Source organism: Acipenser ruthenus, chromosome 12, assembly GCF_902713425.1.
Source record: "Acipenser ruthenus chromosome 12, fAciRut3.2 maternal haplotype, whole genome shotgun sequence".
Taxonomy (NCBI): Eukaryota; Metazoa; Chordata; class Actinopteri; order Acipenseriformes; family Acipenseridae; genus Acipenser; species Acipenser ruthenus.
Genome location: NC_081200.1, coordinates 5,621,841 through 5,636,752, shown reverse-complemented (window position 1 = coordinate 5,636,752; position 14,912 = coordinate 5,621,841). Strand labels below are relative to the sequence as shown.

General features: G+C 36.0%; 1 protein-coding gene across 4 annotated transcripts; it reads left to right on the top strand.

Annotated features, from left to right (window-relative positions):
- The first annotated feature begins 92 nt into the window (after nt 1-92).
- On the top strand, nt 93-13,347 carry LOC117416822 (WD repeat-containing protein 49-like). 4 transcript variants are annotated; one of them, XM_034028228.3, is made up of 20 exons: nt 93-741; nt 1,596-1,733; nt 2,515-2,955; nt 3,066-3,242; nt 3,385-3,556; nt 4,891-5,055; nt 5,214-5,362; nt 5,455-5,685; nt 5,977-6,141; nt 6,301-6,416; nt 6,587-6,717; nt 7,673-7,771; nt 7,891-8,040; nt 8,121-8,308; nt 8,897-9,094; nt 9,324-9,526; nt 11,005-11,114; nt 11,381-11,527; nt 11,770-11,905; nt 12,895-13,347. In XM_034028228.3, the coding sequence occupies exons 2-20, from the start codon at nt 1,617-1,619 to the stop codon at nt 12,932-12,934; spliced, it is 3,135 nt and encodes a 1,044-aa protein (XP_033884119.3). In that variant the 5' UTR covers nt 93-741; nt 1,596-1,616; the 3' UTR covers nt 12,935-13,347. The 4 variants fall into 4 exon arrangements, 3 of the variants coding, with proteins under 3 accessions (XP_033884119.3, XP_034780568.2, XP_034780567.2); XM_034924677.2 differs by lacking the exon at nt 12,895-13,347 and having other exon boundaries at nt 11,812-12,401; XM_034924676.2 differs by lacking the exon at nt 12,895-13,347 and having other exon boundaries at nt 11,770-12,401.
- Nucleotides 13,348-14,912: the final 1,565 nt, after the last annotated feature.

Sequence of the window (14,912 nt, the reverse complement as noted above, 5' to 3'; positions counted from 1 at the left end):
CAATACTGGGGGTTCTCTTATGTGACTGGTTAAGAAATATAATTAAGCTGTTCGTTCTGCCATATTTGGGTGGTTTCCAGACACCCATTTAACATTAATCATAGACAACCGATGCATTAGGTAAAGTACTGTAGTCCATGATTAATGCTGGGGTGCTGTAAACTGATCTTATTATTGCACACTTATGCCCTCAAGCTTTTGCAGTCTGAATCTGATGAATGTTGTAATGACAGCAATACTATTTGTATGCTTTAGTTATGCAGCCAAACGGATATCCCTGAACAATAGACTGGACACTGTTGTGATGCAATAAACATTGGGAACCTAGGCAATAATAATTACACCTCTGATAACAGGTTTTCCCATGTGGGCTTGTGTAAATTCAGTTACACTTCAATGTTACTGCCCCCAGCCAGTTCTTTCTCGAACAGTGGGGTGTTCTCTGCTGAGATTAGTACTTCTCCGGCGTCCTGTTCCTGAATGGAGAAAAATCCAGACACACAAACTGAACCGCTTCAACTCCTGGTTGCCAGGAAACGTCTACAAGGCATTGAGAGAAAAGAAAAGCAAGAGTTTCTTCATGCTGCTGTTAAAAAAAAAAGCCTCTCTACACCACATGCTGGATGATTAAGATGGCCTACAGAATATTCTGAAAATCATTAATTACTGTTCTGTTAATGTGCAGTGCAATCTACTAGTTTTCTTTGGATGAAGAAAGAAGCTATGTTCTGCAGCACCTAGGTATGGTATGAAGTACATTTCACTTACTGTAAAGGGTGCATTTCATTAGATTCAGATTTGGAAGTCTAGTTTAGAAGTGTGTTGTGTTTTTTTTTTGTACATGTGGACATTTTTTCTTACACCAAACTGATCATTTGCTTTCATTGCATTCTAGCAGGTGTTCATGCTTAAAATCATAATTTGTATCTGAGAAATTACTCATTATGTGGCATCTATTGCATTATGTTGTCGTATGAGCCTGTTTTTTTCGATAAGGCGCTGCGTCTCTGTTTCTGGTATATCCTAACTACAGTACGCATTTTTTCAAATAAATAAAATTACAGCTTGTGATAATGCAGTACCATGTACAGTATGTTACAGACTGATGAAGATGTGCAGGCCTAAGACTAGCTTTTAAGCAGCAGCTATGATTACTTACACACTGAATAGATAAGTGTGTGCTGATTGGAGTACATTCATGAGAAATAATCAAATTTTGTGCACTCTGCCATGTAGTATTACACAATACAGTTTAAACAAACAAACAAACAAACCTTCATAATTATCCGTAAAGAATGTATTGTGAGCTGCAATGTTCTACAGCCATGTTGCACAATCCAGAGAACTGATCTGAGTTGTTTACATGTCTTTATTTACAACAGTTACCGTATGGCAAGTTTACAGCTTTCCTTTAAGTAAAGCCTTGTTGACCCAGTTTTATGAGGCAACGACAGATGCCAAACAAGTAACTATGTTTGAGATTTGTTTGCCTTTCAGAGCCTTTCCTTGTTTACTGAATAATTTTTCCAAAAACATGTTCATCACAATAGTTAATGACTTTTTATACTTCAATCCCAATCTCATTTTTTGTTTAGTTGACAGAGAAGGAGAACAACATGGGGAGCATGAGCCCTGAAACTATGGACACCAGAGAAACATCAAAGAAAGAGATGGATCATCTGGAAAACAGGCTAAGCATGAAAGATTTTATGAAGATGCAAACACTTTTCATGGTAAACTTGAACACGTGATAATAAATACATGATTATTACCATATATTTTTATGTAGAGCATTTCAAATGCAAGACTATACACCAGAGGACCAGATTTGCAAAGATTTTGATCCAGTAGGCTTTTTTCAAGGGGAGATAAACCTATCAAAAATATAACAGCTGCTGTGCATAGTGAAATTAAAATAGTCAGGATTAATTGGTATTATGAGATACTTCAATGTAGTATTCATTTTAGAAATAAGAGGTTCAAACCTTTCCAATTTTACATATATGTCTGTTGGATATGCAAGTCTATTTTACCCAGAACATACATTAAATTCACAGCTAGGGCATGGTACAGTTATGAAGTCGCAGTGGGATTCCTTACTAAAACTGCCTATATATGAAGTCTCCTTTTATTTTCTGAGATTAAATACAAATGCTAGCAGTATTATAATCCCTAGATGGTGGAAATAAAATACTGATCTGCTAGAGTGTATCATTTAGAAGAGGTTTATATTTCCACCCACTTGTCTTTCCATATGAAGTATTAGTTTTACAGCACTGCTGCAGTCTGTCTCATGTCAAATCTTGGCATTTGCTGCTATAGAGATGAGCAAAAAAGACCAGAATCTTCTAACACGTGACATCTCCTTTATTAATGCACAGAGATTCCGTGCTCTGATGTTGTTAATACTGCTAAATGTCGACATTTGTTTTGCTGATGCGGTCAAATAATTAAACTGATCTATTTATTTTTGGTTCGGTGTTATTATTATTATTTTTTATTTCATAATTTTAGCTACCAGACCTGAAAGAACCTGTATGCATGACCAGGGAAGAGTTTGTTGACAAAATTTTCTCCCTTGTTGGCCGAGGCACAAGGGAGGAATACGGAGAGCTGTTTGATAAGATCGATGTGACTCGAGATGGCGTTCTAGACTGGGACAAGCTAACATCTTTCCTGCTGTTGGAGTTGTCCGAGAAAGACGAGCGAGCCAAATCTTCGGTGGTTCCTCAGTGGAAGGACCTCAAACTTCTCCCGTCTTCACTCAAGGAACATATCCAAAAAATTGTGTACCTGAAGAGTACCAGCCGATATCTGATCATTAGCAAGGAGGGATTGCTGGAAATCTGGGGTGAAAACCTTGTGCCACAGAAAACTCTACGGGTTGCTACCGATTCTGTCAAACCCAAAGACCTTTGGGTTACAAGTATGGTTTCACTACCAAATGTGAACAAGGTACATCAGAGTTGTTTTAAAATGAAATCACATATACAGACACACATTTATTTATACATTTGTTGGTTTCTATTTCTTAAAGCTATTTTATATACTTTTTTTTTTATTAGATAGCAGTTGGTTTTACCAGTAAGGAAATTTGCTTCTACGACCTGCTTTCTAAACAAGAGTTCTCATGCCAGTATAAACTGCAAGATCTTGAAAATACACCAATAAGTATGGATTACTGGTATGACCCTAGCAATGGAAATGAAGCAGTGCTGAGCTTTGGTGATGTAGGTGGACAGGTGACTAATTTTATTTATTTAAAAAAATAATAATAATTCATGCATAACTACCTCATTACATAAATACAGCCACTGATGGTTTCAAACAGTGTTGTCAAACGACGGATAACACTTTGTGTAAAACAACATTTTTATTTTGCAGGTAAATGCGATTTGTTTTACTTCAGCCCTCATTTCATTGTTTGAGAGGCCATGCAACTCAACTGAGCAGGAGTCAGTTATAACCTTTAAATGGCAGGAGCTTGTCAGTGTTCATCAGACGTGCTGCTATGTTTTGAGACACAAGGCTCATAGCAAGAACTGGGTCCGGCAAGGTAAAGTACAATGTATACAAAAAAAAAACAACTATCACAACCGTTTACTTATTTCTGTCAAATACCATCCCCACCTGACTTCCTCAAAGTCAGCCTTGATGATATAAAGCAGGGCTGCCTAAGGGATGGCTCACTGAGTTCCACAATGTAGCTCTTTTGAGTTTTTCCATACAAGGTGTTTAATGGGTGTGAAAAGACTGCAAGAACAGTCTGTATTCTTAGGAAGAAACCGGTTCAGTCAAAAAGTCTTTGTTGCTTTAAAAAACATACTAACAGCTCTTTGTAGCTATAGCAACAAACTTGACTAAGTGCACACATGTATATAACCATAGCAGCTTAAACTGTGACAACAGAGGGTGTTTGCAAGCATTATGACAGCACAGAACACAGAGACAATACAGCATGTTTGTTTTACCTGTTTGATTTGCAACAATACAAATAGCACGTAACATTTCATGTTTTTTTTTTTGTTTTGTTTTAATACAGGATGTTGTGCGCACTCTTGCAGTATTTATATAGGCTGTGTGATCACATTGCTGAGAAAAAATAAAATAAACAACATCCTTGAAATAATTATACACGACACACCTATAATTATGGTATGAAAGTACTGTCTTTAGAAAACATTACAGCTATTCATTTAAATCATAATTGTACATGAGCTCTTAGGCAAGTATGGTGTAACATGCGTAGTTGATAGACATTCGTTCAATTCAGTTTTAGACTGTTTTGTGCATATATCAGAAATCAGGTCTCTAAATTTATAATGACTTTTGGTGTTGGATTAGATTGACACCCACACTATTCACGTCCCACATTACTCCACGTGTCCCGTTAGCAGACCTTAATCCTTCCCTGGAGGGACCAACCTCCCCTGGGGCCAGGGAGCATTGTCTTTGATCTTTATAAGACTTCCTGCCAGTGGCACAGTGCTAATTATTTGTAGATGTTTGTCCCGATCTGTGGTACAGAATTTTTCTTTCTGAAAGCTGACCTGTGAAACACAGAACATACACACCTCATGTGGCTCCCAAATGTCACATACCATGTGAAACCACCCACTGCGTGGATAGATGTCTGGATGTTTGTATCTAGGAAAGCTTGTGAACACGGGAGCCTTCTAAATAGTATTATGCCCAGCTGCAGAATGTAACAGTATCCTTCTGACCTCATGGTGCGTTTACATTAGAAAACTACCAAAGTCACAAAAGCCTAAGAACAGTTTATCTCAAAGTGGGTTTAGGCCTAAGAGTAAGACTGTTTTTATACAATTATGACATTGATTTACCTGTAGAACAAGTTAAAATGGAACACTTTTTTATTTTTCCAAACAGTCAGATACTTGGGCAATTTGGAAGCTTTAATCTCCTGTGCTACGAGCAGCACAAACAGCATGGTGTTAGGATGGAAGGAAAATAAAAAGACACCACGTACCACAGCTTTCCACATCAGCAAAGGAGTCACTGCATTTGACTACCATGATGGGCTGAAATTGATTGGTAAATATGGCTTTCTTTTAAAAAACAAACAAAGCTATCAAAGGGAGGGCAGGCACTTCAAAGATGTCCTGTACTCATAGTACCTGGTTATGTATGTAACTAAGGAATTAGACTCCAGCAACCCAAAATACAACTCTGTTACTTTTGCTCACCTGCAGCCACTGCTGGTATTGATAACAAAGTGTGTCTTTGGAATCCGTATGTGATCTCTAAGCCAATCGGTGCTCTCCGGGGTCATCTGGCCAGTGTCACAGCAGTACAGTTCATTGTCAGAAGAAAGCTACTGCTGAGCTTTTCAAAGGATAAGGTGCGTCTTTCTTGATTTGATACAAAATATCTAGCACTACTATTTGTGTTGGCGTATGCAGAATTTGATCTCTTCTCCATCTCTTTTTTCAGATTTTAAGAGTTTGGGATATTCAACACCAGTTGTGCATCCAGCGTATAGCTGGTATATTCCCTAAACATCTAGATTTCCATTCCTTACTGTACTTTGATGAGGAGCATGGGAGACTTTTTATTACGTTTAACAATCAACTGACACTTTGTGAACTAAAGCAAGAGACTGGCAGAGTTACAAGCCATGAAAAGCCCATTAGCTGTGTTCTTTATAACAACGTCTTCAAGCAGGTAAACCTCAACAACCCCAATAACCTCAAATTGAAGAGTTTATTAACACTTGTTAGATGCTTAGCAGATTACTGTATATAAAACGTCTTATTTTTTTTAGAAACTGGAAAGATAATGAACCATATACAGCAACTGAGGTGGATGTACAGTATAAACTCTAAATTAACCTCTTGAGTTATTTATAAACGTATGTGAATACGGCCTGATTTTCTTCATAGAGTCGCATTTAACCTAATTTACTGACTGTCAAAAATCCAATAATCCAAGCAAAATCCTATATATTTTTATCAGGTAATCAGTTCAGATATTGGTTCTACTGTTACCTTCTGGATGATTGATACCGGGCAGAAGATTAAACAGTTCACCAAATGCCATGGCACTGCTGAGATCACCACAATGGCACTGGATGCTACAGAGACCAAACTCTTTACAGGAGGCACAGACGGAACCGTTAAGGTCAGAATTGAAAACACGGTCATACGGCATGCTTCTCAGTAATAATAGCAATTGGAAATAATCAATATGTATTTGTTATTATAGGCATTTACTGTATGTTACATTGTTCGCATTCCATTTTCCTTCACCCCTAATGACATTTTCTGCGTTCTTTTGTAGATCTGGGATTTCAACGGCCATTGTCATCATAAACTCAATGCAGGGCGGGATCAAGCTGAAGAAATCTCCCAGATCTTTGTGCTGAAAAGGACTGTTTTAGTTTTGGGATGGGAGAGGTATGACTTTAGTAGAACAAAACCTATGCAGTGTTCAAACTTTGATTCCCGAGTCAAACAGCAGCAATATTTGTCTTACTGTAGATATTTATTTCGCCATACTGGACCTCTTATATTGTAGGAGCTCACAGCTCATGCATTTTAAAACTGTGTGTTCTTCTTCTTCTCAGGATAATTACAGTGTTCCGGATGAACACTTTCACTCAGTTCTTTGTGCAGCCTTCAGAATGGAAAGGAGGAGTTCAACACCAGGACGACATCCTCTGTGCAGCGTTCCTTCCTTCACAAACCCTGGTCACTGGTACACACCGAATACATGTACTCTATGCTGTCAGTGCTCCTGTCCAAAACAATGAGGACTTTGTTCATTATTTATATTAGCTAATATCTTATACAGTAACTTACAGGGAGCCTAAAGCTATAGTCACTAGGTATCGTGCTTTGCTGTGTAAAAATGCACAATAGTATCACTAACACTGTAAAGCAACACATGCAATTTGGTAGCTCAGGTTTCTGTCTAATTTAGAGAATTGGTTTTCAATCTCAGCTGGAGAACTGCCAGTATCTTTTCCCTGACTACTGACTGCATTGTACTATAAAAAGCTAAGAATATTTGCACTTTTCTTCTGCTCCTTAGATATCTATCAATCACAATACTTCCAACTACTGTCTTGGCCCCTCTATCAAACGTTTTTATGCAAGTAAAATAAATAAATAAATACTGGTTTTGTGTACATACTGTGCTGTGCATGAACTTTACAGCAATGCTAGCCGCCCACTCCTTTGTTTTTTCTTATTGATCACAGAGAATAGGAGGTGGAGTAGAAGTGGTGAGAGGGTAACTAGAAAGAAACCATATAAGCAGGCAAAACATAAATGTGCTTATTGCATTATGCAAGAGTGTAAGTTAAATGAAGGATGGGGAATCAGATTCAGAATTAGCATGCAAAGGAACATTTCACTGCCACAATGTCTGCAATTTGTCATCATCTTTACAAATCTATACAGATCATTATAAATGCATTGCCTTTTGTTGGATTGAAAAAATGGTGCATTTACAAGCAATAAAGTCAGATAGTCACACACTCCTTTTAGACAAATGGTGGCCATATTGATATTGATGTATATTGTTCATATTGAGCAGGTAATAATACAATTTGTTGATATCATTGCTTAAGGTTTTATTATTTTTATAAAATGGATATGGATAAAGTAATTTTATTCTTTTACAATTTTAACACTTTTTTCCCCCCCAGGAAGTTATGATGGTGAAATAGTAATATGGAACAACAACACTGAAAATGCCTTTCGCAAACTCCATCCAGACAGTAAAAGAGCATTGAAATCAAAGTCAGGTTTGTTGAAGGTCTTCCATAATTATATATTTTATTATAGTTTGTATAAATAGCACTGAATATTCATTTTTAATTCTAAACCAATTCAGATGAAAATGTTGCTCTTTTTTCTTCTGTAGATAGTCAGTTTCTTAAGCGGACAAAGCCAACTGCAACTCATCGGCAGACTTCAGCGTTTTCCAGTGACATTAGTGAAAACGACCAAGAGTGTAACTATGCTGTAACACGGCTTTTCTTCCTGGAAGCTAGAAAGAATATGTCTGCTTCAGGTAAAATGCAGTCAACCGTTTGTTAACGTTTGGAGATAAATGAGGAAGCAAGGCAAGACGGTCTGTGCTTTATGTTTTAGGAGGAGCTAACCTTGTGTCTTGTGGAGGCTCAGGTTTTGTCAGGTTTTGGAGCACATCAAGAAGCTGCTTGCTTGCGGAATTTATTGCTCACAAAGACACAGGATCCATTATCATGACTGTCGATAGAACATGCAAATACCTTATCACAGGGGACATTGACGGATGTGTCAAAGTTTGGAACATACAAGTAAGGATGGTTTATTCTTTAGCTTGCTTAACATATCTGAACCATGAGGAGCACATAATTTTGGGTCAGTGCATTGAATCAAAATTAAATTAAATATTACGCACTATCTGTGTATCCGAAAAGCAAGCTAACCATGTAATGACTTGTTTAAAATTTGAATATGTCAGATAAAAACTGTGATGTTCTACCCCTGACTGTTCTGAAACAGCCCAGTCTTACTGCACATCATCAAATGTGGTTCAAGTTATGTTTAACAGCCTATAAGTTGCTTCAAGTTTCTTACTGTATGTCAACACACCCACCCACACAAACTGTTATTGTAAAGCATTTCACTTTATATTTTAAAACCTAAATCACTTATTTATATTTCATTTTTCATTCCAGCTCTGAGACTAATACAAGTAACGTTCGAAAGAGCCCATAGGATTATCTGGTTATGTCAAACTTCTGGCTGCTATTTTGACGTACTATTTTGAAGTAATGTCACTAACAAATCCTTCAGGCTGTTTTGAGCAGCCTTCTTGCATATTGATTATACACTCTGTAGTAAATGCCATTGTTTTAATCTCATTGTCTCTGGGCTTCCAGGAGTACTGCCTGCATTACAGTGATAGTATTGTCAATCAGCCTCCTCCGCTTCTGACAGCCTTCCAGCCGCACGTGGACTGTGTTACTCACCTGGAAACGTGTGAGCACAGCAGGAGATTGCTCATCATTTCAGCATCAGCTGACTGCAGCGTTGCTGTTGGCAATATCTCTGGATCCCCTGTAGGGATATTTGGCCAGGTAAATACTAAGTGTTATTTAACCGATAATTTGCAGAAATCATCAGGTACAGATATCTAAAACTGTAGACAAAACAGATAAAAAGAAAAGTTTGTTATTTAGCCCGGGATAATGTACTATGGACAGTACTTTAGAAATGTAGAAATATTGACTATTTATAGGGTTAGGAATGCTTTATGTGTATTAATGGGAACTAGCAGCAGGAACTGAAAAAAGTTTTTAATCTCAGGAAGAACACTGGCGTATTGATGAAAGTGCTGAACCTCTTTTTCCAAACACACACCAATTAGAAGAAGAAGGGGAGGAGAATGATAATGAAAGGAAGGTGGCACATGAGGACAGATCAAGAGTAAAACATTCCCCTGCTCATGAAGGAGACCCTCTGGAACAAACTGTACCTTTTGCATTGGAAGCTACAGAAGACCCTGCTCCGTAATTTCTTTCATTCTTAAAACTTCTTTGGAGACAATTTAAATCAATGTTTTTTTAGATGATGACTGTATGTCAAGTGACCGTGTATATTGTTCCTTTCTCTTGCACCACCATTACACTAAACTCTGTTTAAAAAAGTCTTTGTGGCGTCTCTAAACAAAGCAAGTATAACATTATATTTTCAACAAAATGTATCTTAAAAGGACTAGTATGCAGTAGTTCTATCTACAGTACATAAGTGCTCCAGATGAGATAATATTTCACCATTGATCGTTGACTGATACATTAAGAATATTCAGTGTGCACACTGGTTATTCCACAAGGGTTGGGGCTGTAGTTTGTGTAGACCCTATTGTTAAAAATAATTGCATTAAAAGATGCATTGAGTACCACTCAAAATCTGTTTTCATACTTTCGCACTCTCTTTTGTATTGGTAACTATGAGTAGTCTCATTAACCAGTACTTCTACAGCAGAAATGATGTGTCTGAAAGATGACAATTTTGTCACAAATAGTTAAATAATAAAAAATTCAATAGTAGGGTTTTCAGTTACCGGTTTCTTTTACACTGTTTATATAACAAGCAAATTGATTAATGCATTGCAGTAATGACTCAAGATACAGTGCAATGTTTACTGGGAACAGCTGGTAATTTCAATTTAACAGAAAGGATGCGTTTGCAAAAGCAAAATCAGAACCTATCAGAAGCTCTCAATTATCGTCTGTCTGAGGGAGTAAATAGATGCAATAAATTACTTGATTGTCGAGCTGTCTACTGTCAAGAAAGCATCACAGATCAGCAAACTAACAGTGCTAGTCAGCTGGCAGGACTAGTTTTACATCTCCGGTAGCTTGAACCTCATCCTTGTGGTGTGGCGGGTTTCCTCGAGTTCAGTTGTACACAGCAGGAGCTTATACTTTAATAAAGGCAGTGGTTTGGTCCTGGCTGGAGCTGAATATTAAGCAGCCCACTAGTCAAACTGACTGATTATGAGTGTTAGGATAAAACCATTAGCACACCACAGAAATGAAAAGGACTGCAGTGCATGTTGTGTGTACACGCAGCTCCATGCTTGCAAGCTAAAAATAAACTTCAATGACAAACATTTTGACTAGAAGTCAACTAGCAGAAACATTTTCTTTCAGTATTACTACATGTACTGTATCAACATTGAGTGTGTTACAATTATGGTTGAAGTTAAAAAATGTATATTTTTTAAAAAAAGAAAATAAAACCGCACACTCAAAAAGCAATCCCTTTAAAATAAAATCATTTTGTTTTATTAACCAATGTTTCGGTACAAAGTACCTTCATCAACAATAAAAGATTACAGACTGTCTAATCCGTTTTCACTTTGAGTAATTGTAGCATAGCTGTCTCCTAAGTCAGAGTAAATTGGAAAAAAAATGTACATCTGTTCAGAAGCTGTTTTGTATCATGTTTAATTACTGATGTAAATCTTGTTTACTTATTACAGGAGTAACCCATGGGAAAACACAATTTTAGGGAAAAGATATGAAGAAGCCAGAAAGTCAAAAGAGAATGATCACAAGCCATTTATCTGGGAGCAAACACAAAGTTCTGTTGGTAAGTCTTTTGTAAACCATAAGTTACCTAGCAGACATTTGTTAAAAATCTCCTGTGATAACAATAGCACAATGCAATTGGCTTAACTCTGTACCTGTAGTCTTTTTGATTTATAAATGTAGCCATATATATAATATAAAATCACATTAATACTCATGGTTAATGGTCTTAATCTGTTTCCCTTATGATGGAGTATCTTTGAACTTCATAAAAAATGTATATTGGTAGATATAATGTGCTCAATTTCAATGAATTTGTTTTGACAGGTACTTTTAGTTCACTGCATATTGAAGACCTCAAGGATGTGGGTGAAGTTGACAAACCAGATTTCATAATCAATCCTCACAAGTACTTTGGGGAGAAGACTGAAGAGAAGACCCCTCCACCCCCCCAACTTCCAGGGCTCTCTCAAAGTAATACATTACATAGTAATCATTTCAACTAGCTTTCCTTTCAACTGAGAACAATTAGATACATGCTATTATATACATATTTAACAATATTATATAAGTATAATGCCTTATTTTAGTACACATTTACCAACCACTTGTTTTTTATTATTTGATTTGGAAAATGCAGATACACAAAATTAGACCAAAGATTGTTTTTTGTATATATTTTATTTTGGTATTGCTAAATTATTCACTCATTACAGCACTGAAAGCTGCCTTTGATGAGAAGAGTTTTTTTCCAAAAGAAATTCTCGAACAGGAACAGAAAGCCAGACAGTTTTACAAGCAGCTTTCCAATGAGGTCAAAGTCAGGAAGAAACAAAGCCAAGCACGAGACAGGTATGTCACTGAGCAACAGAAGCCGGCACAGCTACAGGTGCTGAACAAGCTGCAATGATATACAAGCTGTAAGATTTTTCAGATTCTTGTGGGCTGCTTCTTTTGCTGTTCTTTAAGCAATGTTAAGTGGCTCACTAGTGTGAGTCTTATTTTGTGGATTCACTCAATAGAACAATTATTGAGTTTAATACTAATGCTTTATTAAGCCTCAATAACAGCAAGCAATGCGAAAAAGGTATTAATCCACATAATTACCAATTTCAGAGACTGACAGTCTTCTATTCTTTCTCTGGTCTAACAAAAGAGCTCTAAATAAGCCTTTTTATACCTGTGGTTATATCATTCTTCAATGATTGTTTCTTTATTACAGCTTGGTACAACTGTTCTCTATTACAGCTTGGTATCTTCTTGTACCTTATCTCTTGGTCACTTTTAAGTTTCTAATATAAGATAAACACACTGATGAATTTGACACACACACCCTGCTTATATATATATATATATATATATATATATATATATATATATATATATATATATATATATATATATACAGTATAAGCAGGGTGTGTGTGTGTCCATATATATCTACAAAAGATTACAAGACACTGCCAACCTCAAGATATCATGCCCAAATAAGGAATGTCTTTCCTTATCAGTGACTTTCTACAAGGCTTGCCTTTGCATTGCATTAAGAAAATACACAGGTAAACCATAGCAACATAACAAATAGAAAAACAACACCAATAAAGTAACTGATACAACTCTTGCAACAACTGTCTAGTATTTTGCTGTTAATGGATTCAGCAAGAATGAATAACTCAGTAGCCTGTTTCTTGTTTTTCAATATACAGTATTTTGTCAGTTATTGTAAAAAAATAAATGATTGCATGTTTAAATGTAGTAAATATGCCATAGTTACTTTGCCACTTGGAATTATATGTTGTCTAAAATATTTTATTTATTTATTTATTTATTTATTTTAACAGAAAACCGCATGGAAATTCTCCATCAGTTTTCAAACCTTGAAGAAATCTGGCTGTCCCCTCACAGACACAGTTTGATGGTTCATCAAAGCGAAAAAGTGTAGTTTGAGCCTTGAAAGTATAGACCATAAACATCTTTAAGTTGAAGCTGTTTGAAAAACTCCTTATAAACTGTTCAGCACACTTTTCTGTCTCTAATAATGGAAGGTTTTAATGAATACAAAACTGTGCAATTTCTTCTCACTCAATACCTTTGATACTAATGTATACAGCAGTATTTCCTTCAGATAAAAGTATTTCATACAGTTACGGTAAGCATATTACTAAAGTATTAGCAATAATCTATAAACAGTTATATTACAGTATCATGTCAAGTATTGCATTTGTATGTTTGTAGTGCAATCCTTTTGGTATGAATGCCATTGAAAAGCAAAATAAAATGTTTTTATATCTGCATTTTGTGTTATCATATTACTAAAAGTCACAGGGGAATGGATTTGTCCACTTGACTTTATTAAATTAAGTTTTCCCTATGGTGATATTATTTAAAATATATACACCATTAAAGGGATTCAAGTTTAATTGGTAACTGCGGTATTTAGATAAACGGAATCAATACCTTTAAATGTTTGCATCTAACTGTATTAGAGCTACAGTTCTTGGACGGAGTGCATTGCCTCATTCCCTGGCAAACACATGTACCAGGTTGTCCTTGTGACTTGTGTTTATCTCATTTGAGTTTTAATTTGTACTGGTGGTAGCTTTCCCAGGCTTCACATTCAGGACCTGCGTTTGAAGTAAGTCGTAAACCATTTCTGTGTCTCCTTTCATTAAGTTTAAGATCCTACAATTGTAAGCAGAAAAAAACAACAAAAGCATGCGTCTGCACAGCAATTGTTTTGCTCGCTGATTTTAGCTGTAGGGTCTGTCTATGTTTTGAACAACTATTTATTTAGTAACCATATGTCTTTCAAAACAATGTATTTGCAGATGTTGCAAGTAATGTTAATATGTAATGTAATTCTTTCAGAAGTAGGTCATTTTAAAGAAACACTACTCTAGGATAATTAACCTAGGATAATAAATACAACATGGTCAGATTGTAATATTAGATTAGTTTACAGTTTTGAGTGGAGTAATGCTATCTGTATTACTAGAGGATTCTCGGCACAGTAATCTTGAAGTCTGCAATATTAAAAGAATTGATAGGAATTTAAATTTCAGAAGTTTTTTTTCTGAAGTATTTTTTTTTTTATCAACGGCCTTTTGTGTTTTATAATTTGTATTTATTTGGTAAGTTTGTTACTGACAGAGCTGTATAAAATATCTTAATTATGGTCTATTACTGTTTTGCTGCCCGATTGCAGTATGAGATGCCACATTTCCATGGGTGATTTCACAGATGTAACATTGAATGCATGGTTAGAGTCGACAGAATGGAATCCAGGGAGTTTTGTTTAGAGATGGAAATTGAGAGCTAGGAAAACCTGTTGTGTAATCCCCCAATCAGCCAGGGCTTTTGTGACTTGGGAACACTACTTCATTTTCTTGTGCCCTGGTTCATTGAGCTGGGAAAGTTTGTAGAAACAGATCCCAAAAAGAAAATCTCCATCTCCATTTACTTAACTAAAATTGACCTTACAACCTTTCAAGACTGCGTAGGTCCCTCTTCAGTTGAAAGTGGAATAAAATAATTCTATAATACTGAGCATGAAAGTGGAATCAAAGAATTCTATTATACTGAGCATGAAAGTGGAATCAAAGAATTCTATAATATTGAGCATGACAGTGGAATCAAAGAATTCTATAATATTGAGCATGACAGTGGAATCAAAGAATTCTATAATACTGAGCATGACAGTGGAATCAAAGAATTCTGTAATATTGAGCATGACAGTGGAATCAAAGAATTATATAATACTGAGCATGACAGTGGAATCAAAGAATTCTATAATACTGAGCATGACAGTGGAATCAAAGAATTCTATAATACTGAGCATGAAAGTGGAATCAAATAATTC

What these genes read in the sequence shown, in the direction of transcription:
- LOC117416822 (XM_034924676.2), top strand. Translation starts at nt 1,617, where the DNA reads ATGGGGAGCATGAGCCCTGAAACTATGGACACCAGAGAAACATCAAAG. An exon ending in TTGGTGATGTAGGTGGACAG is followed by an intron (nt 3,243 to 3,384) that starts GTGACTAATTTT and finishes TTTATTTTGCAG; the next exon opens with GTAAATGCGATTTGTTTTAC. An exon ending in GCTACAGAAGACCCTGCTCC is followed by an intron (nt 9,527 to 11,004) that starts GTAATTTCTTTC and finishes TACTTATTACAG; the next exon opens with GAGTAACCCATGGGAAAACA.